The following is a 21,119-nucleotide window of genomic DNA, read 5'->3' as shown; positions in this document are numbered from 1 at the left end:
CTGCTTATAATCCCTGGCCTCCCCTTCTTCGAGCATTTTCTTTAGAAAACTTGAAATTGTAAAGTCTTTCTCTGCCCCTTTGAAATAGATAAAAATCTCCCAGACCCTTGCCAGTTTTACTACCCAGGAGGGACCTGGTAGGACCAAGTCTCAAGGACCTAGAAGCCATTCATTTGCAATGTTATCATCAAGGAAGACCGCACCCTTACATCCCAGTCTCTGTGGGGCAGAGGGAGCCTAGCTTTAATAGCTGCCAATCAGCAAATGCAGATGGCCTAATCACAGAAAAGCATGTTTACAAACTCAGGAATCACTTGGTGTCCTGGGCATATCCTATAGAACCTTTGGTACTTTTCTTAGCTCACTCTAGCATTTAAAAGTCCCCCTGCATTTTGCTTCAGTAGGGTTGAGCTTATTCTCTCTTCCCTATTGCCACAGTCTTGAGTAAAATCTTGTTTGCTTATTTTAAATTTGGGGTGGGTTTTTATCTTGACACTGCTGGGAATGGGTAGGACAAAGGCATCTGCCTATAGCTGCTTCGAGACACATCTTCAGAACTCCCACCCACAACCCACTCCTGCCATCCCTATCCACCACTCAGAGCCCAGAGCCTCCACTGCTGATTCCTCCTGTGGCTGCCCCGGATTCTGGCCTCCTCTGCTATGTTTGATCTGTTTATAGCATTCTGTTTGTTTTGCATCTTCCAGAAATTCAATGAAAACTCTAGACTATTGATCTTCCTGCCATGAATTCCTCTTTGGTTTCTTCAAAATTATTATTTTAGTGGGTTTGGGCAGGAGGCATTCTAAAGTTAGGAGTTCTACCTGCCACGTTGAGCTGAATATGCTGTTAATTTCCAACTTGGCTCCAAGTGTTCTTTCTCTTTGTAAAGAGATCTTTGAGCCCAGATTCCTGCCCAGTTAATAAGAGCCTATTAAAAATATCAGAAAAAGCAAATAATTACCTATCTCTACAAGTAATGAAATAAACTCATAGCAAAAGAAAATAAGAATGGGAAATTCAGTTTGTACTGCTTTTCTCAAAAAAAAAAAAAAAATACCAATGTATTAACTTCCATAATGCAAGAAGAAGTCCAAACCCTCAATGCAATCCCAATCAGTCCTCATTTGATGAGTCACTGGTAAAGTCCTAGAACCTACTTACTCATTTCTTCCTTTCTTAGTAGTTGTTGAGTTAAGAGGGTGGGAAGACATATTGGATAGCAATAGGCTTATGGAGGAAAAACTTACAGCAGCAGCCCCCCCACCCCATCCCTCTTTGTCTCATGGAGAAGCATTTTTGGACCAGTCACCATTGGATGCACCCTGGGGAGTGTTCCTGAAGAGCTATTCTGCTGCTGAGCTTCTCCACCAATTTATAGGGAAGTTAGGAGGGGGCATGGAGAACCAGCTGGGCATGGGAGCTGTCTGGACTGGTCTTGCTGGGGAGAAAAACATCTGGAGCTTAAAGGTGACTGGCATAGGTATCATATTATCCTAGAAAGTAAATGTTTCAAGTTTTGTGGGCCACACAAAGCCTCTGTCACATCTGTCCAGCTCTGTACTTGTACAGCAAAAGCAGCCATAAGCAATATGTAAATATATAGGCAGGTTGGTGTTCCAATAAAACTTTATTTGCAAAAACAAGCAGCAGGCTGGATTTGGCCCCTGATCCCTAGGCAGAATCCTGGTAGAATCCAGCTCATTTTTTAGAGTAAAGTTTGGGGTGGAGAGATGCTTACTAGGCCATCAGCAAAGGGTTTGCCACTCCTAATTCACCCATCCAGTACTACCTGATGTCATGGAACTGAGAGTTTTGTGAGGAAGAAAAACATTCAAGAAATAATCATGTATAATAAGTATGTAATTAAAAATATGATAAGAAATAGGCCCACACCCCGTCACCTAATAGTAAAATTTACAAGTCTCAATGACAAAGAGAAAATCCTGAAAGCAGCCCGGGAAAAGAAGTCTGTAACATACAATGGTAAAAATATTAGATTGGCAGCTGACTTATCCACAGAGACCTGGCAGGCCAGAAAGAGCTGGCATGATATTTTCAGAGCACTAAACGAGAAAAACATGCAGCCAAGAATACTATATCCAGCTAGGCTATCATTGAAAATAGAAGGAGAGATTAAAAGCTTCCAGGACAAACAACAACTGAAAGAATTTGCAAATACCAAACCAGCTCTACAGGAAATCTTGAAAGGGGTCCTCTAAGCAAAGAGAGAGCCTACAAGTGGTAGATCAGAAAGGAACAGAGACCATATACAGTAACAGTCACCTTACAGGCAATACAATGGCACTAAATTCATATCTCTCAATAGTTACCCTGAATGTGAATGGGCTAAATGCCCCTGTCAAAAGACACAGGGTATCAGAATGGATAAAAAACAAAACCCATCTATATGTTGCCTCCAAGAAACACATTTTAAGCCCGAAGACACCTCCAGATTTAAAGTGAGGGGGTGGAAAAGAATTTACCATGCTAATGGACATCAGAAGAAAGCAGGAGTGGCAATCCTTATATCAGATCAATTAGATTTTAAGCCAAAGACTATAATAAGAGATGAGGAACGACACTATATCATACTCAAAGGGTCTGTCCAACAAGAAGATTTAACAATTTTAAATATCTATGCCCCCAATGTGGGAGCAGCCAACTATATAAACCAATTAATAACAAAATCAAAGAAACACATCAACAATAATACAATGATAGTAGGGGACTTTAACACTCCCCTCACTGAAATGGACAGGTCATCCAAGCAAAAGATCAGCAAGGATATAAAGGCCTTAAATGACACACTGGACCAGATGGACATCACAGATATATTCAGAATATTTCATCCCAAAGCAACAGAATACACATTCTTCTCTAGTGCACATGGAACATTCTCCAGAATAGATCACATCCTCGGTCCTAAATCAGGACTCAACCGGTATCAAAAGATTGGGATCATTCCCTGCATATTTTCAGACCACAATGCTCTAAAGCTAGAACTCAACCACAAAAGGAAGTTTGGAAAGAACCCAAATACATGGAGACTAAACAGTATCCTTCTAAAGAATGAATGGGTCAACCGGGAAATTAAAGAAGAATTGAAAAAAATCATGGAAACAAATGATAATGAAAACACAACGGTTCAAAATCTGTGGGACACAACAAAGGCAGTCCTGAGAGGAAAATATATAGCGGTACAAGCCTTTCTCAAGAAACAAGAAAGGTCTCAGGTACACAACCTAACCCTACACCTAAAGGAGCTGGAGAAAGAACAAGAAAGAAACCCTAAGCCCAGCAGGAGAAGAGAAATCATAAAGATCAGAGCAGAAATCAATGAAATAGAAACCAAAAAAACAATAGAACAAATCAACGAAACTAGGAGCTGGTTCTTTGAAAGAATTAATAAAATTGATAAACCCCTGGCCCGACTTATCAAAAAGAAAAGAGAAAGGACCCAAATAAATAAAATCATGAATGAAAGAGGAGAGATCACAACTAACACCAAAGAAATACAAACTATTATAAGAACATACTATGAGCAACTCTACGGCAATAAATTTGACAATCTGGAAGAAATGGATGCATTCCTAGAAACATATAAACTACCACAACTGAACCAGGAAGAAATAGAAAGCCTGAACAGACCCATAACCAGTAAGGAGATTGAAACAGTCATTAAAAATCTCCAAACAAACAAAAGCCCAGGGCCAGACGGCTTCCCGGGGGAATTCTACCAAACATTTAAAGAAGAACTAATTCCTATTCTCCTGAAACTGTTCCAAAAAATAGAAATGGAAGGAAAACTTCCAAACTCATTTTATGAGGCCAGCATCACCTTGATCCCAAAACCAGACAAGGATCCCACCAAAAAAGAGAGCTATAGACCAATATCCTTGATGAACACAGATGCGAAAATACTCAACAAAATACTAGCCAATAGGATTCAACAGTACATTAAAAAGATTATTCACCACGACCAAGTGGGATTTATTCCAGGGCTGCAAGGTTGGTTCAACATCCGCAAATCAGTCAATGTGATACAACACATCAATAAAAGTAAGAACAAGAACCATATGATACTCTCAATAGATGCTGAAAAAGCATTTGACAAAGTACAACATCCCTTCCTGATCAAAACTCTTCAAAGTGTAGGGATAGAGGGCACATACCTCAATATCATCAAAGCCATCTATGAAAAACCCACCGCAAATATCATTCTCAATGGAGAAAAACTGAAAGCTTTTCCGCTAAGGTCAGGAACACGACAGGGATGTCCATTATCACCACTGCTATTCAACATCGTACTAGAGGTCCTAGCCTCAGCAATCAGACAACAAAAGGAAATTAAAGGCATCCAAATCGGCAAAGAAGAAGTCAAATTATCACTCTTCGCAGATGATATGATACTATATGTGGAAAACCCAAAAGACTGCACTCCAAAACTGCTAGAACTTATACAGGAATTCAGTAAAGTGTCAGGATATAAAATCAATGCACAGAAATCAGTTGCATTTCTCTACACCAACAGCAAGACAGAAGAAAGAGATATTAAGGAGTCAATCCCATTTACAATTGCATCCAAAACCATAAGATACCTAGGAATAAACCTAACCAAAGAGACACAGAATCTATACTCAGAAAACTATAAAGTACTCATGAAAGAAATTGAGGAAGACACAAAGAAATGGAAAAATGTTCCATGCTCCTGGATTGGAAGAATAAATATTGTGAAAATGTCTATGCTACCTAAAGCAATCTACACATTTAATGCAATTCCTATCAAAGTACCATCCATCTTTTTCAAAGAAATGGAACAAATAATTCTAAAATTCATATGGAACCAGAAAAGACCTCGAATAGCCAAAGGGATATTGAAAAAGAAAGCCAACGTTGGTGGCATCACAATTCCGGACTTCAAGCTCTATTACAAAGCTGTCATTATCAAGACAGCATGGTACTGGCACAAAAACAGACACATAGATCAATGGAACAGAATAGAGAGCCCAGAAATAGACCCTCAAATCTATGGTCAACTAATCTTCGACAAAGCAGGAAAGAATGTCCAATGGAAAAAAGACAGCCTTTTCAATAAATGGTGCTGGGAAAATTGGACAGCCACATGCAGAAAAATGAAATTGGACCATTTCCTTACACCACACACAAAAATAGACTCAAAATGGATGAAGGACCTCAATGTACGAAAGGAATCCATCAAAATCCTTGAGGAGAACACGGGCAGCAACCTCTTCGACCTCTGCCGCAGCAACATCTTCCTAGGAACAACGCAAAAGGCAAGGGAAGCAAGGGCAAAAATGAACTATTGGGATTTCATCAAGATCAAAAGCTTTTGCACAGCAAAGGAAACAGTTAACAAAATCAAAAGACAACTGACAGAATGGGAGAAGATATTTGCAAACGACATATCAGATAAAGGACTAGTGTCCAGAATCTATAAAGAACTTAGCAAACTCAACACCCAAAGAACAAATAATCCAATCAAGAAATGGGCAGAAGACATGAACAGACATTTCTGCAAAGAAGACATCCAGATGGCCAACAGACACATGAAAAAGTGCTCCATATCACTCGGCATCAGGGAAATACAAATCAAAACCACAATGAGATATCACCTCACACCAGTCAGAATGGCTAAAATCAACAAGTCAGGAAATGACAGATGCTGGCGAGGATGCGGAGAAAGGGGAACCCTCCTACACTGTTGGTGGGAATGCAAGCTGGTGCAGCCACTCTGGAAAATAGCATGGAGGTTCCTCAAAATGTTGAAAATAGAACTGCCCTATGACCCAGCAATTGCACTATTGGGTATTTACCCTAAAGATACAAATGTAGTGATCCAAAGGGGCACATGCACCCGAATGTTTATAGCAGCAATGTCCACAATAGCCAAACTATGGAAAGAACCTAGATGTCCATCAACAGATGAATGGATCAAGAAGATGTGGTATATATACACAATGGAATACTATGCAGCCATCAAAAGAAATGAAATCTTGCCATTTGCAACAACATGGATGGAACTAGAGCGTATCATGCTTAGCGAAATAAGTCAAGCAGAGAAAGACAACTATCATATGATCTCCCTGATATGAGGAAGTGGTGATGCAACATGGAGGCTTAAGTGGGTAGAAGAATAAATGAAACAAGATGGGATTGGGAGGGAGACAAACCATAAGTGACTCTTAATCTCACAAAACAAACTGAGGGTTGCTGGGGGGAGGGGGTTTGGGAGAAGGGGGTGGGATTATGGACATTGGGGAGGGTATGTGATTTGGTGAGTGCTGTGAAGTGTGTAAACCTGGTGATTCACAGACCTGTACCCCTGGGGATAAAAATATATGTTTATTAAATAAGAAAAAAAAATATGATAAGAGCTATGACGGATTAGTTATAGGATTTTATGAACCAGGATGGCTGCAGGTCAAACTTATGCTCTTAATGAACTTATGCTCTTAATGCAAGTCCACCCTAAGGAAGGACTGGCTAACTGAGACCTAAAGGATGAGTGGGAATTGGTCAGCTAAGGGTGGGTGAAATGGAAACCCTAGGAGAGGGAGTAACATATGCAAAGGCCCTGAGGCAGAAATGAGCAGCACGCCTTTGAGGTAACAAAAGAAAATCCATGTGGCTGAAGCACTGAGACAAGGTAGAATGTGGTGCAGGATGATCTCAGCAAAAAGGCAGGGGCCCTGTTATAGGGACATCTGGCAAGACATGTAAGGATTTTGGGATTTCATTCTAGTTATCATGGGAAGCTCTTGGAGGGTTTTCAGGTGGCTGCAGTGGAGAATGGAGAGGAGGGGGAAAGAATGGAAACGCAGAGCCCAAGCCTTGATGGCAAGGTTATTGTCATCAGGGTGAGAGATGGGGATGACTTTCGTTGGTGCGAGTTGTTCATGTCTGGAGCTGAAGTTCTGTGTAGGAAGCCATTTGAAGTTCCTTTGATTTTTATTTACTTATTTACTTACTTTTATTTATTTTTAAGATTTTATTTATTTATTTGACAGACAGAGATTGCAAGTAGGCAGAGAGGCAAGCAGAGAGAGAAAAGGAAGCAGACTCCCTGCTGAGCAGACAGCCTCGACGTGGGGCTTGATCCCAGGACCCTGAGATCATGACTTGAGGCGAAGGCAGAGGCTGAACCCACTGAGCCACCCAGGTGCCCTTACTTATTTATTTTTAAGATTATTTATTTGTTTTAGAGAAAGAGTGCACCCATGCATGAGTGGGGGGAGAGGCAGAGGAAGAGGGAGGTGAAGCTCTCCAGCAGACCCCATGTTGAGTGCAGAGCCCAACACGGGCTTGAGCCCGCGATCCCAAGATCATGACCTGAGGCAAAATCAAGAGTTGGACTAACCAACAGCAACCCAGAAGCCCCTCCTTCTATTTGTAATGAATGTTAGTCCAGCAGCACAACAAATTAAAAGATTAGTTTCCCATCAGCTTTTTTGCTTCACTCATCCTACTTATAAAGTTAGCAAAATTTAAGAGGTCCTTACTTAATGCTTAATGAAGTAGGAAATACTGCCCTTAAGTAATCAATCCCATCTATCTACTTTGTTGATTAAGTTTTTGTAGACAATTTAAGCTGCTTTTATTAATTTAATATATTAAATTTCTAGAAGTACTCTACATGCCTGAGATAACACTCAGAACCTTCCAAAGTACTTCACTCCTGTAAATACAACAAATTAAGCTTACAAATATAGGAAAATCAAGTTGTGTTAGACAGGGGCGCCTGGGTGGCTCAGTGGGTTAAGCCTTTGTCTTTGGCTCACGTCATGATCCCAGGGTCCTGGGATTGAGCCCCACATCGGGCTCTCTGCTCAGCAGGGAGGTTGCTTCCTCCTCTCTCTCTGCCTGCCTCTCTGCCTACTCATGATTTCTCTCTCTGTCAAATAAATAAGATCTTTTAAAAAAAAGTTGTGTTAAACATTCCCATATTCTCTGCTAACTTAGCCAAATCCTCTTTCATCTCTCAACTCAAAATCTCAAGTACAAAATAAATTACTTAATTACACACTTGATATGGCAGCCACAAGGGTAATCTGTTGTGGACTTGAATAAGCCCTATTAAAAATATAAACACTTGAACTTCCAAATAATACGGATGATTCCAGTGATTACAAACATATTATGAATCTTTGAAGGATTGAGTATTAATATTTTGTGCTTGATTTACAGCTTCCTATCTATGTTTAATTATAACCATTCTGTGGCTCACCCACTAGGGTACAGCATTATCATCATAAACACATTGAGATTATTAGGCCATTTACTGATGGTCTTCCCCAGGTCACCATCCCTGCAGCGGAGGTGTTGCTTATTGGCCAAATGGGACTTGAGACCTGGGCCTGCACACCTTACGGGTGACTCTGCTCCACCATGACTGGGTCCGTGGGACTCTATTTTCATAGTTGAGATGACAGCAGGAGACTTGGATTTTACTTCCTATAAAATGGGTTGGTGGCTAAGTTCTAAATATACCTTCAAAGGATTCTTCTATGTTACTTGTGTAGACAGAAGCCAGTATCTTCACCAAGGGTGTAGCAAACAATTTTCATGGCTAGGCCAGATTTTGTCATTTCTTTCATTCTTTAGGACATCTATTACCATCCTCTCTGGCACTGAAGATGCTTCAATGCCTGTATGTCAGTCCTTTAGATCTTCTTGTAATTCTTTTCTATGATCTGTGTGGATGGAATTCTGCACCCCCTGCTAAGGTGATGGCTGACTTTCTTTAGCCACTTATTTTGTACAATTGCATTCTGAATTTTCATGATTTTCCTGGCTGGCCCCCTTCTCAGATGCCTGATTGATTCTTATACCTTCCAAACCCTCATCTGCTTCTGAGACCCATCATGAGGTCATGTTGATGGGGGCTTGGGTTGGGTTGGTGGTGGAGGAGCCAACATAGGTGCATTAGAGAGGGATTTTGACAGAGGGAAAGGATTTGTTGATGGATTGGATGGAGCGTCTGTGATGAGGGCGAGAAGCTTTAAGGATGACTTACTGTTTTCAGCTTAAGTAGCTTTGAGAGTGGAGATTCTATTTCCTGAGGAGAGAAACTTGAGGAAGGAACACATCCCATGGCAATTACAGTTTCACATTCCCAGGACACTCAGTATCCATTTCAGCAATGACAGTGAGAATGAAGTGTCATTGTGCTCTACTTTTAGAACCTCTTCTGTGAAGGTCATTAGTGGTTATCTCCTCACTGGGAAGAAGTGCTCTTCAAGATGGAGTTGTTCCAAAAATTCTCTACTGGAAACCCTCTTTTCTGTAGGCTTGTTTCTGAGCCTAAGTGATTCCATCCATCCATCCATCCATCCATCCATCCATCCATCCATTCTTCCATTCATCCATTCATCCATCTATCCATTCAACAGTGTCTGCTCTGTACCAGGTCCTCTCTAGGCACTGAGTGTAGAGCAGTGAATATATATTAAAAAAAAAATCTCTGCTTTCACGAAGCTTACACTCTAATTACAAGGAGACAGATAAACATAAATAAGTAAATATGTAATATAATACAATCTGGCAGGCACTACAGAAGTAATGACAAGTGGGGAAGGAGGATAAGGAATGTGTGTGTGTGTGTGTGCATGTGTGTGTGTGTGTGCGCGCGCATGTGCACACAGAAATGTTATATATTATAGGATGTTGAAGGCAGGCTTTCCTGATATGGTGGCATTTGAGCATGACCTAAAGGAAGCTGACCAGATGTGGAGGAGGAGGATTTCAGCAGAGGAACAGGCACAAAACCCTGGGGGTAGATCCTGCCTGTTGTGTTTGAGGAACCACATGGAAGGCATTGAAGGTGAGTGGAGGAAACTAGGGAGAAAGTAAGAGATGAGGTCAGGCGGTATAGGGCTGGTGGGCAAATCACGCAGGACCTTGTAGTTACTGTAAGGAATTTGACTTTGACTCTGAGATAGGAAATCATTGTGGGTGTCAGTTTGAACAGGAGAATGGAATGATCTGACTTATTTTTGAAAGGATCATTGGCTGTTCTGTTGAGATTACAAGCAGGGAGACTCTTAAAAGGCTACTTTGGTCATCTTGGGGAAAGATGGTGGCAGAGTAAGAGCAGAGATGGCAGAGAGGGCTCGGGTTTTGGATATAGGAAGTACCAGATAGGTGGGGGGTGCGGGGATAAAGGAGCAGAATTTCGGATGACTACAGAATTTTGTTCAGAACCATGAAGGATGTTGCTACTGTTTACTGAGACAGAAAGACAAAGGAGGAGCAGATTTGGGGACATTCAGGAGTTCAGTATGGACCAGCTAATTTTGAGAAGCTATTAGACACGTAAGTAGAGACACCAGGGCTGGAGAAGTATAAATTTGGAACTTACCAACATATAGGGGAATATAGAAGCTATGAGTCTGGCTGAGATCACCTAGAGAGAGGGATGAATCAAGAAGGTTTAGGAGGACTTTGCCCTAAATGGACTTTATAGCAAAACAGGAGTAATGAGCTTGACAACACAGGGAAGTGAGGATGGTTAAATGATTTGTGTATGTAGAGCACTTTGCACAATTCTTGACACATAGTAGGTGCTTCTCTAAGCTCCTTCCTTCCCTCCGGTAGGCAGACTATTGCACTTTGTCGGGAACCAGATGGCTGTGCTTACTTGTAGGACTGTGAGTAGCTTGGAGAGAGGGATTCTATTTACCCCTCTACTCTTTCACATTCTTCCCAGAGACCCCAGGCCCTCCTTCGCTGATTCTTGGCCCTTTGGTTTTGGGATTTGAGCACTCTCAAAGATACAGCCATATTTTAGTGTGAATGGAGGTGTGGAGAACTGGTTTCCAGATGGGATTTGAGTGAGAGTAAGCCCAGGTGTCTTAGGGCTCTAAGGGCTGGAATTTGGAAGAGGGAGGAGCAGGAGAGTGAGGAAATGGGCCTTGATGGGGGAATGTGAGGACATCTAAGATAGACTGTTAGTTAGTTTCCCAACTTTGCCCCTGATGGTAAATGCCCCACCACTGAACTCACGGACATACATAGATCTCTGACCTGTGGTGTCCAACAGTATCCTTCCACAGGAGTTGAGGCAGAAAGCTGTAGTATGCCCTCCCTAAGACCTGAGTCTGGGGACATGGGTTGAACCACACCAGCATCCCTGAGCCCCTTCTCTGGTCTGTGTCTGTTGAGGCATGGTAAGGCTGGCGTCAGCCTCAGCATCCCCCAGAACGGAGCTGAATACCTCCTCCTTCCTCCCTTTTCCTCCTTGTACGCTATGAAGGACTGCCTTGTACCTGGCTCCATCTTTAATTGGAGTGGCGCTGGGGGCATGGTCAAATGTCCAAAGTCACTTCCACACCAGGCATCAGGGATGAGGGCCAAGGGACCAATGGAAGAGACTGCGGGATCTCAGGGTTTGGGGCATGTGGCTTTGGGCACAGAGAACGAGGTGTTACTTACACTAGGTCTTGAGGGGGTGATCCGAGAAGTAAATGTTTAAATGGCAGAGGTGTGGGGAAGAGCTTCCAGGGAAGGGTGAGCTGCAGCCCCCAGTAGGGATGATGGGAATAATGAGATGGACTATGTGTACACCTCAATGAGCTACTTTCCATGCAAAGGAGTCATTTTTCTGGATTCTCACACTATTGCATGATGTAAGGCCCCAAACTAAGGGTCACTTGTGTTTGATACTCCTGATCCTAAGTCTGCCCCCGTCATCCCACTATTTAAATTAATTCACACAGAAGAGGCCAGAACAGCACCCAATATGAGTCAATACTGTAGAAGTGTGTATAAAAGAAAAGAAATGACCAGCTGTCAGTGAGCATACCAGTCCAAATTACGCAGGTTCCTTTCAGTCGCGCTGCTTTATTTCAACAATCTCCCCTGCAAAGGGGAGACCGAGGTGTCTGGGGACCCCAGTGTCCTCAGGTCCCTGAAGGCAGTGTCAAAGCAAAGCTTCAGGAAAGAGCAGGACTCGTCAGAGAATGGGAGCACAGAAAAGCAAGAAAGAGCTTCAGTTTGTGCCAGGGACCTTCTGGGGCTCAGAGAGTTGGGCAAGAAGGGGGTTCCATGGCGTCTCCTCAAGCTTCCTCAGCCACGTGGGGCCCTCTGCTCTCGGATCTCTGAGACTTGTGGTCTAGGTGTTTCATGTGCTCCTGCACCCAGGCAACATTGGGGTCTGCGCAGACCTGTCGGCCCTTTCGGGTAAGGAAGCTGTGGAACAAGGAGAGAGAGGGGAAACTGAGTCAGCAGACAACGAGGAGCCCAGCTCTTTCTCTACCCAGCTAGAGCTTCCCCACCTCTCTCTCTGCTGGATGTGGGGCCCTCACACAGAGAAGGACGCCCCCACTCTCTGTTGCTCTCTAAGGAGTCTGTGAAGACCCCACCACCAGCTCCCCTGACCTCCCTGCAGGCCAAGCTCAGGCTAAGGAAGTCCCCAGGCTGCTGCTCAGCTCCTCTCCCTGAGCAACCCCGACTTCCTAGCTAGTCCCACCCCACTGCTTCCCCCTCCCAGGCCCTACTGATTCTCACATTTGTACCCCCTCCACCCCCTAGTGTGGCCAAACTTACATGACCCCTGGGGTGGAGCACTGGTTGCTGGTTCTATTATAACTTTCCACAAACTGGAGTGGGATTTTCCGTGAGACATAGGTGAAACAGCACTTAATGATGGTTAATTTATTCACTGGTTCTGCAAAGTAGAGGGCCATATGCTGCTGAGAGCTTTGCCACAAGGAAGTGTAAACCTGTAACTCTATCGCGCGGAGTATGGAGGAGGAGACCAAACCAGAGAACCTGGGAGGGAGGCAGGCCTGACCTTCCACTGGCAGCTTTTCCTCCTCCCCCTCTTAAATTACCCTTGTCCAGGAGCCCTTGGCTGGCTCCGTCAGTGGGGCGTGTGATTTTGGATCTCAGGGTTGTGAGTTTGAGCCTCACATTGTGCGTAGAGATTACTTTAAAAAATTATCCTTCTCTAAAACCTCTCTTTCCTCCCCCCTGCTGACCCCTCCTGACTTCTCTCTGACCCTTCCCTTGGGCTGGGATGTGACTCTGGTTGAAGTGTTTCAAATTTCTGACAGTTTTCAGGATTTGGGAATAAGAAACCAGAATTCCTGGGAGCGCTCAACTCATAAATTATTCAGTTTTCTTTTTAAAAAATGGAGATATAATTAACAGTATAACATTGTATTATTTTTAGGTATGCTGTATATTTTCTATAACATTTTATTTTCATGTTTCTAAATAATAATGTGTGACTGTGTGCTAAACAATGAATCATTTTTCTGTGTTAGGATTGTCCTGAAAGTTTCAAGGGTTTTGTGTTAAAAAAAAATGTAAGGTAATAAATGGTGTCTCTAAGTGTTATGATGAGATTATATACTCAATAACATATGGAGTGTTTTCTGGCAGATAACAATTGATAACAGAAAATACAGAAAAAAGGGAATATCAATACTAAATAAATGGCCAAGAAAAATTATTTAAAAAGTGGAAAAAATACTGTAGCTGTTTAATATTTAAAATACTTAAAAGTTATCATTCATAAGGGAATTTCTGAAACACAGAAAACATTAATTGCCCCATTTGTAGCCTTTATCTTTGTGTTGTAACAAATATTGCAGACTTAGAACATTTTTTCTGTTCTGCAAGGCTGTCGGCCAGATTGTTCAATATGTGTCCAAGTGTATCTTCCCATTGGGTGTTAGAGTCTATAATCTTTCATACAAGCTCATTTCCTTTTTTAACAATGAGCATATCTTGTCTGCTCGTACTGACTTTGGTTCAAGTTGATACTGCTTTTGCTTATCTAGATTTTATCTGTGAATTAGCAAACGTTTCTGGTATCACATCCTGGTAGTCTATAACATTTACGTATTTTCTCTTTGTATTTCTTCTGCAAAAGCATTTATAAAGAACTAGAGCCTGCCGTGGTTATTCAAACACTGGGTAATGTCAATGAACATTATTGTTTAAACAACAGAATATTCACATCTAGCAGGAATCACAGTTGAAATGGCCCATTGAAGGATGTATTTTCCTCTTAAAAGTTGTTTCTTGAAACACCACTTATATGATTTGTGCTTAATGTATTAGGTATACAAACATATTAGCGCTCACTCAGAGCAGACAGGGCCATGGACACATACTTGTGCCATGGCTACAATTCCAAGCTGTTGGGTCCTGGTCACTTACCCCCTCCATGCTCCTGTCCCAGTTTCCTGAAATGCTGATCTTACATACCAGGTGCTATGTGTTTCTTGCTTTTGCTCTACATGTCGATGGAATCCTTTAAATCATAATACCTCTGTATTGGTTGTTAAGTTTTAATTCCTGCAAGAAAATTCTATCTTTCCACCTTTTCCCAGTTTCTCAACTGAGTTTTCTTAGGACTTGGGATTTGGAAAAACAAAATTTCCTTAGAAGGAGTTGCCATATGGAATTGCTAAGGGATGCCCGGGGTGGGGTACAGCAGGGCAGGACTGGTCCCCTCCGTATGAGAGGGATCTCCTTCACAGGGCTCCGGAGAATGACAGATGGGGGAGGCTTGTGGTGTTTTGATGAGCAGAGCCTTGGCTACAAAGCGGGAAAACTATACTTGTCCTTGTCTCTGTTCCTGAAAGCTATGTGACTCCAGACAGGACACCCGCTCTTTCTGAACCTGTCTCCTTAAAACAGCAAATATCAACGGGGCAAGTACTGTGTATTGATTTACATATTGATGACTGTTCAAATCAGAGCCTCATTACCCCTGGGTAGCAGATGGAAAACCTGAGGCTCAGGAGGCCTGAAAGAGACAAGGAAGGCCCATCAGCTGACCGGGGCAGAGCTTCTAGGCTGAGGCTCTCTGGGAGCAGAGACAGTGTCTAACTCCGTCCCTCACCATAGCCCAGCTTGTCTACTGAAAGGGTGGCAGGAGTAGGCTTTTCATATATATCTGTGGAATGAATGAGTGCATTCAGCTTGACTATATGTCTCCCTGACTGTAAAGCTGGCTATTTCTCCATTCTGTGTTGCTGTTCTCTGAAGAAGAAAAAAAAAAGAAGCTTCCCTTGACCGAGTCTCTGCCATAGGCCTGGAGTCTGGCTTAGTTCCAGACACGGCTTCTCTCCATCCCTCACAGCAGCCTTTCGAGAAAGTACCCCTTGTCCCACCTGCCGGTGAGAAGCCCCACAACGATAACGGGAATGACGGGAAGCATCACAGAGCTCTATAGCTAGCTGTGGTCACAGTTCCTGGAAAACCAGCCATCATTCCTTGGACTAGCTTGGATGCCGAATCGGAGTCCTAGGACCGAGTGTATTTCTCTCTCTGGTTTTGGTTGAAATTCAGCTCTGGAGAAAGTTTCCTGGGAAATATTCCCAACCCCCCACCCTGGCCCCAGGGACCCACAATGCCACCTTCTCCCCTGGCTGCAGCCCCCTGTAGAGAGGCAACCATGCCTGTTTAGGGTGGAAAGGGCAGTGAGCTGGGAGTCAGGACACCTGGGGTCTAGCTGAGCCCTATTCAGTCACCTGCTGCTGCTGCTCGGAGTACCTCACAGATATTTACTAAGAGCTTACCGAACGCTGGGAGCAGCTCTATGCCATAGACACACTAGAGAAATCTTAAAGGGAAAGGGGGAAGGCTGATATGGGGGTCTCAGGCTCAGGACCCTCATAGGCCAGACAGACAGCAGGTACCCATGGCCCTGGCAGTGGGGGCCCCTGAGACCTGGGAGTACACCCCCTGTCTAAAGGGATGGCACCCACCACCTCAGTCCCAGTGAAAGCTTGTGGGAACTTGGGCTCCTGTCTGCTTGGTCTGCCATAGTTGAAAAGAAACAAGAAATACAGATTTTTAAACATGTAAAACCCCATCTACACCATGGAGACAGTTTGATCCTTTGCAGGTTTCTCTGTCCCAACCTGTGCTTATGGGTGGGCTCCTGTGTATCTGCAAGAGGGGGCTAAGCAGAGGGTCCAGAGGGTGCTGGGTGAGCTTCTTTCTGTTGGGTACCCTAGGGCCAGGGAGGCTGTATACAGAGGCAGGATTTCCTCTCCCCAAAGGAGGCAGAAATGAGTCCAACCAGGAGTGGGGGGAGACCCTTGGTAAAATGCTGCCTGTCTTGCAGGGACCTGGAGGGGTAGCCTATTTAGGACCACCCCCATCCCACACTCCCCTTCCTCCAGCCACTGTACTATCTCTATTCAGAGGACTAGGGGTAATGGGTCTCACCTTCATTGGCCTCAGAGTGGAGGGCAGCAAGAATGAGGAAGAAGGTCAGGGTAGCCAGGATGACCTTCATTCTGCTGGTGGCTGACCAGCTGCAGGAGCAGGTTGGGGCTGAAGACTCCTGGATTCTCTGGTGCTTTGGAATCTGGGCTCCGACCCTCCTTTATAAGGGGTTGCTGGTGAGGAAGTCATGAGATAGAAAAATCCATGATTGCATGGGAGTTTTGTTTCTTTGGAATTGTGACTGATGACTTATCTGAAATAAGAGAACTGAGTCAATTTATTCAGGAAGCAGAGGCAGAAAATGATACCAGAATTCACATTTGGCTTGCATCTTTAGGGTGGTAGTGGGGGAAGCCCAGAGGCGAAGGGCTTTACAAGTAGAGACTGCCCTCCTTTTCTGCTCCTCCCCAGGGAGCCTGGGGAAGCCTCCCTGGTGGTGAGCCCATGTGGACCATGAGTTCAAAGGCCCAGGAGGCAGTCTCAGGCTCAGGGATTCCAGGACCCGCCAGGATGAGGATTTAGGGGCCCTGTTCTGTGTCTACCTCCAGCACCAGACCCAGACTCAAACCTGATGGGGGCTGGGAGTGGGGAGCTGGATTTGGAGGGGATCCTGGGGTGTCTGGGCCTCACCAGCAGGATTGGACTGGAACCTCTCATCTAGGGAGAGCTGGAGGCCCTGTGCTGTGCCCAGAACAGGGAGCTTGAGGGGATCCTTAACAATCAAGGAAGCTGCACAGAGCTCTCTGCCTAGCCAGTGCTGCCTCCGGGACTGAGGCTGAGGGGTGAACTCCTTCTGGGTCGGGCTGGGGGAGCTGGGGACAGGGCAATGCATCCCACAGAATCCAGTTGCATTTCATCAGCCTTAAATCTGTGCGTCAGGGTCCCTGCACAGTGACACCACCATGTCTGTATGGGAGTGGGAGATAGGGTGGCCGGCCATCCTGGTTTCCCTGGGACGAGGGGTATACCTGGGATGTGCGACTTCAGTGCTAACACAGGGATGAGTTGGTCACCCTGCTCAGAGGTCAGGCAGATGTGGCTGTCCCCCACCTCCACTCCCGCCGAGATCAGATTAAGCACCAGTCGGATTTTTTTTTAACTTTTTTATTATAAAATATATGTAACGTAATACTTGCCACTGTCAACATTTTTCAAGTGTGCAGTTCAGTGGGATTAGGTACATTCATATATTGTGCAATTATCACCACCATCCAAGCACAGAACTTTTTTTTTTTTTTTTATCTTGCAAAACCGGAACTCTGCACCCATCAAACAATAACTTCCCTCTCCCCCTCCCCATGCCCCTGGAATCGCCATTCTACATTGTCTCAATGATTCTGACTATTCTAACCTCATATATTAGTGGAATCATACAGTATTTATTTCTGGTGACTGGCTTATTTCACCTAGCGTGTCCTCAAGGATCATCCATTTTGTAGCATGTGCCATAATTTTCTTTCTAAGGCCAAATAAATGTCCGTGGTATGGATCTACCACATTGTGCTTCTCCATTCATCTATTTAAGGACCCTTGGGCTGCTTCCACATTTTAGCTATTGTGAATCGTGTTGCTGTGAACATGGGTGAACACATGGTTCTTTGAGACCCTGTTTTCAGTTCTTTGGGGTATATATCCAGAAGAGGAATTGCTGGATCCTACAGTAAATCCATTCTTCATGTTTTGAGGAACCGCCGTACTGTTTTCCACAGGCTTTGTACCATTTTATATTCTCTATGACAACACACAAGCCCTCCAATTTCTTTATACCTTTGCCAATATTTGTTATTTTCTATTTTTGTATTGTTTTGTATTGTTTTTTGATGGTAGCCATACAAACGGAGGTGGGGTGGTATCTTACTGTGGTGTTTTTTCTTTTCTTTTCTTTTTTGGAAAGATTTTTAAAAAGAGAGATCACAAGTAGGCAGAGAGGCAGGCAGAGAGAGAGAGGAGGAAGCAGGCTTCCTGCTGAGCAGAGACGCCGATTGCGATTGCGGGGGTGGGGGGGGGGTCTCTCCCAGGACCCTGGGATCATGACCTCAGCTGAAGGCAGAGGCTTTAACCCACTGAGATACCCAGGTGCCCCATCTTATTGTGGGTTTGATATAAGCATCTGTATTTTTTTTTTTATCAGTTTTATAGAACGCGGTTCCAGGTAAGTTTGTTTGTAAAGAAAGTTGTTTCCCTCCTAAAAAGGAAAATGTAAATCCCTGTTCTAATGGAATGAGTAGGAGCTTGTCCCATCGGTTAGCACAACATCAGATGGGGGAGGGATGTTGGGAATACGCATGGGCAAGAGGATGGAAGAAGCTGATTCGTACAATTTCTTGGGTCTCTATGCCAATTCCTGGACTTCTGAAATGAAGTTCCTGGTGACGCTGAGTCATCTGCCGTCTGTTTCTGGGTAAGCATTGTGCACCCCTCTCTTGGACCTTCAGCCCTGCTTGACTGACTGCTTCCCCTATTCAAAGGAGCAGGGCTGGACTGGGGGAGGGGGGCTTGGGAAGGATTAAGGCTCCAAGGTTTTCATCTTTTTGGTAAAGTTGTTCTGTTTTACACACGGCAATGTACAATAACGGAGGGCCCACGATAGACTGTATGTTAGTTTCCCAAATGTTACTGTTTTCCCAGATGTCCCCGCGGCACTTTTGTTGAATGCTGGAAATCAGAACCTTTGTCTGCAGCTCTTTTCAACCGACTCTTCCTCAGATGTTCATTGCTACCAGAGAAGGAAGTAGGATAGGTTCAGCTGGATTTGCCCTAGCTGTACCCATGCTGACTTGCCCCGAACATTTCCTTTATAAAGTGCTAACAAATGGTTTCTTAAGAATTGCATAGGTATAGAATCTTGCCCAATACAGAAGTGGCTGATCACAAGTTAGTTCATCCATCTTTCCTCTTCCTTTTGGGAAAGTTGGCTGCCATTTGCTGGTCTTTAATAGTCTACAAACTCTCTGCCTCCCAAGAATCCACAAAGGTCATCAGTCTCTACTGTATGTTGTCTGAGCTGCTAGAAAGGAATTCATGCAAGCCAAGGAATGAACTGGCATATAGTCTGCTTACCCATCTTGGGCTTCTTATTTATGGAAATTATACCTTTTCTAGACTGTAATGGGCAGAGAAGAGACAAATAAAAACCAGAGACCAAGAGTTCTGTTTTGTCTCTTCCACCTGCTCCATTAACATCCTTTGTTCATTCATTAATTCATTTACTCATTCATATATTCTGTAAATAATTATTGAATGCATACTATAAGCTGAGCACTGTCCAGGAACCAGAGATTAAGCCATGAACAAGTTGCATTGAGTCTGCTGCAAATGTAAGCAAGCAATGCGCCTTTAACAGGTTTTTCTTAAAACGAAACAAGGGTGCCTGGTGAGCATCCAACTCTTGGTTTCGGTTCAGGTCATGATCTCAGAGTCATGGCATCGAGGTCCGTGTCACACTCTGTGCTCAGCATGGAGTCTGCTTGAGATTCCCTCCCTCTCTCTCTGCCCCTCCCTCTGCTCGCTTGCTTACACTCTCTCTCAAATAAATAAATAAATCTTTAAAAACAAAACAAAAGCTTTTGTCATGATTCATCATTTAAAAACCAAGACTATGAAGACTTTTAGAAAATAATTAAGCAAAACTAAGTAAGCAAAAGTCCCCTGTGATCCCACAGTCACATTTTTAAAAAAGATCTATTTATTTTCAGAGAGAGAGAGACAGAGACAGAGCATGAGAGCTTATGTGTGGGATGGGAGGAGGGGCAGAGGGAGAGAGTCCCAAGGAGAAAACCCACTAAGTGCAGAGCCAGATGTGGGGGTTGATCCCACAACCCTGAGATCACGACCCCAGTGGAAATCAAGAGCCAGTTTCTTAAGGGACTGAGCCACCCAGGCGCCCCGTCATAGTCACATTTTTAGATGCCTCTTTGTCTTTTTCCTCTGCCTGCTTTCTCCCTAGCTGAGATCACACCGAACAAACCAATTTCATAACCCATGCTTCGACATATGGTGAACAACTTCATTTCATTATATAATCCTATGTGTCGCTTAAAACTATTTTAATTTTGAATTTTGAAGAAAATAAAAAAGAGAAAACTCAGTTTACCACTATTAATCTTTTTTTACCACTATTAATCTTTAATGTGTAACCTTTCATGCATTTTTCTATCTGTGATCATTATACCTATTATATACAATATACAATGAAAAATTAAATGTTCTTTTCTATAATCCAATTTTTTAAAAAAGATTTTATTTATATATTTGACAGACAGAGATCACAAGTAGGCAGAGAGGCAGGCAGAGAGGGAGAGAGGAGGAAGCAGGCTCACCACCAAGCAGAGAGCCCGATGCAGGGCTCAATCCCAGGACCCTGAGATCATGACCTGAGCTGAAGGCAGAGGCTTTAACCCACGGAGCCACCCAGGTGCCCTCTATAATCTGATTTTTATAATTATTTTTACTTATGACTGAGTAGCATCAAATATGGATTGAGAACGAAGAGACACAATATAACAAGCATCACACAACCTGACATCTCGTGGGACCTGCTGTCTGTCTTCCTCTGAGAGATTCTTTCCCAATAGTGTCTGTACTGCACTCTGGCTCTTCTTAAGGTTTTACCATGCATCCTTGAATCTTAAACAACATATTTTTAGTTTTGTCTGTTTTTGAACTTTATATGCATAGAATCATTATACGCATTCTTAAGCGGCTTTTTTTCCTCCCCACATTATGCTTCTGAGATTCACCCACGCTGCTGTGTGTAGCTGTCAAGTGCGTTTATTTTCACTCCTGGGACATTTTCATGTATGGGTATGCACCGTGTATCTGTGTTTTCATTTGCCTCCTTTTGTGTTTGCTAAAGCCAGCAGGGCTGCTACGTGTCCTGGTGTACATGTGCAAGGGTATTTGTGAGG

General features: G+C 43.6%; 1 protein-coding gene across 1 annotated transcript; it reads right to left on the bottom strand.

The window, feature by feature from the left end:
• Nucleotides 1-11,842: 11,842 nt before the first annotated feature.
• On the bottom strand, nt 11,843-16,371 carry LOC101675569 (regakine-1). The gene is made up of 3 exons (XM_004747145.3): nt 16,213-16,371; nt 12,568-12,688; nt 11,843-12,210 (listed from the first exon to the last, which is right to left on the bottom strand). Exons 1-3 carry the CDS (start codon nt 16,280-16,282, stop codon nt 12,078-12,080), a joined length of 324 nt encoding a protein of 107 aa, XP_004747202.1. The 5' UTR covers nt 16,283-16,371; the 3' UTR covers nt 11,843-12,077.
• Nucleotides 16,372-21,119: the final 4,748 nt, after the last annotated feature.

Source organism: Mustela putorius, unplaced genomic scaffold, assembly GCF_011764305.1.
Source record: "Mustela putorius furo isolate JIRA1106 unplaced genomic scaffold, ASM1176430v1.1 tig00003962_pilon_pilon_pilon, whole genome shotgun sequence".
Classification (NCBI taxonomy): Eukaryota; Metazoa; Chordata; class Mammalia; order Carnivora; family Mustelidae; genus Mustela; species Mustela putorius.
Note: the sequence above shows the minus strand (reverse complement) of the source record. Positions and strands in the feature narration are given on the sequence as shown.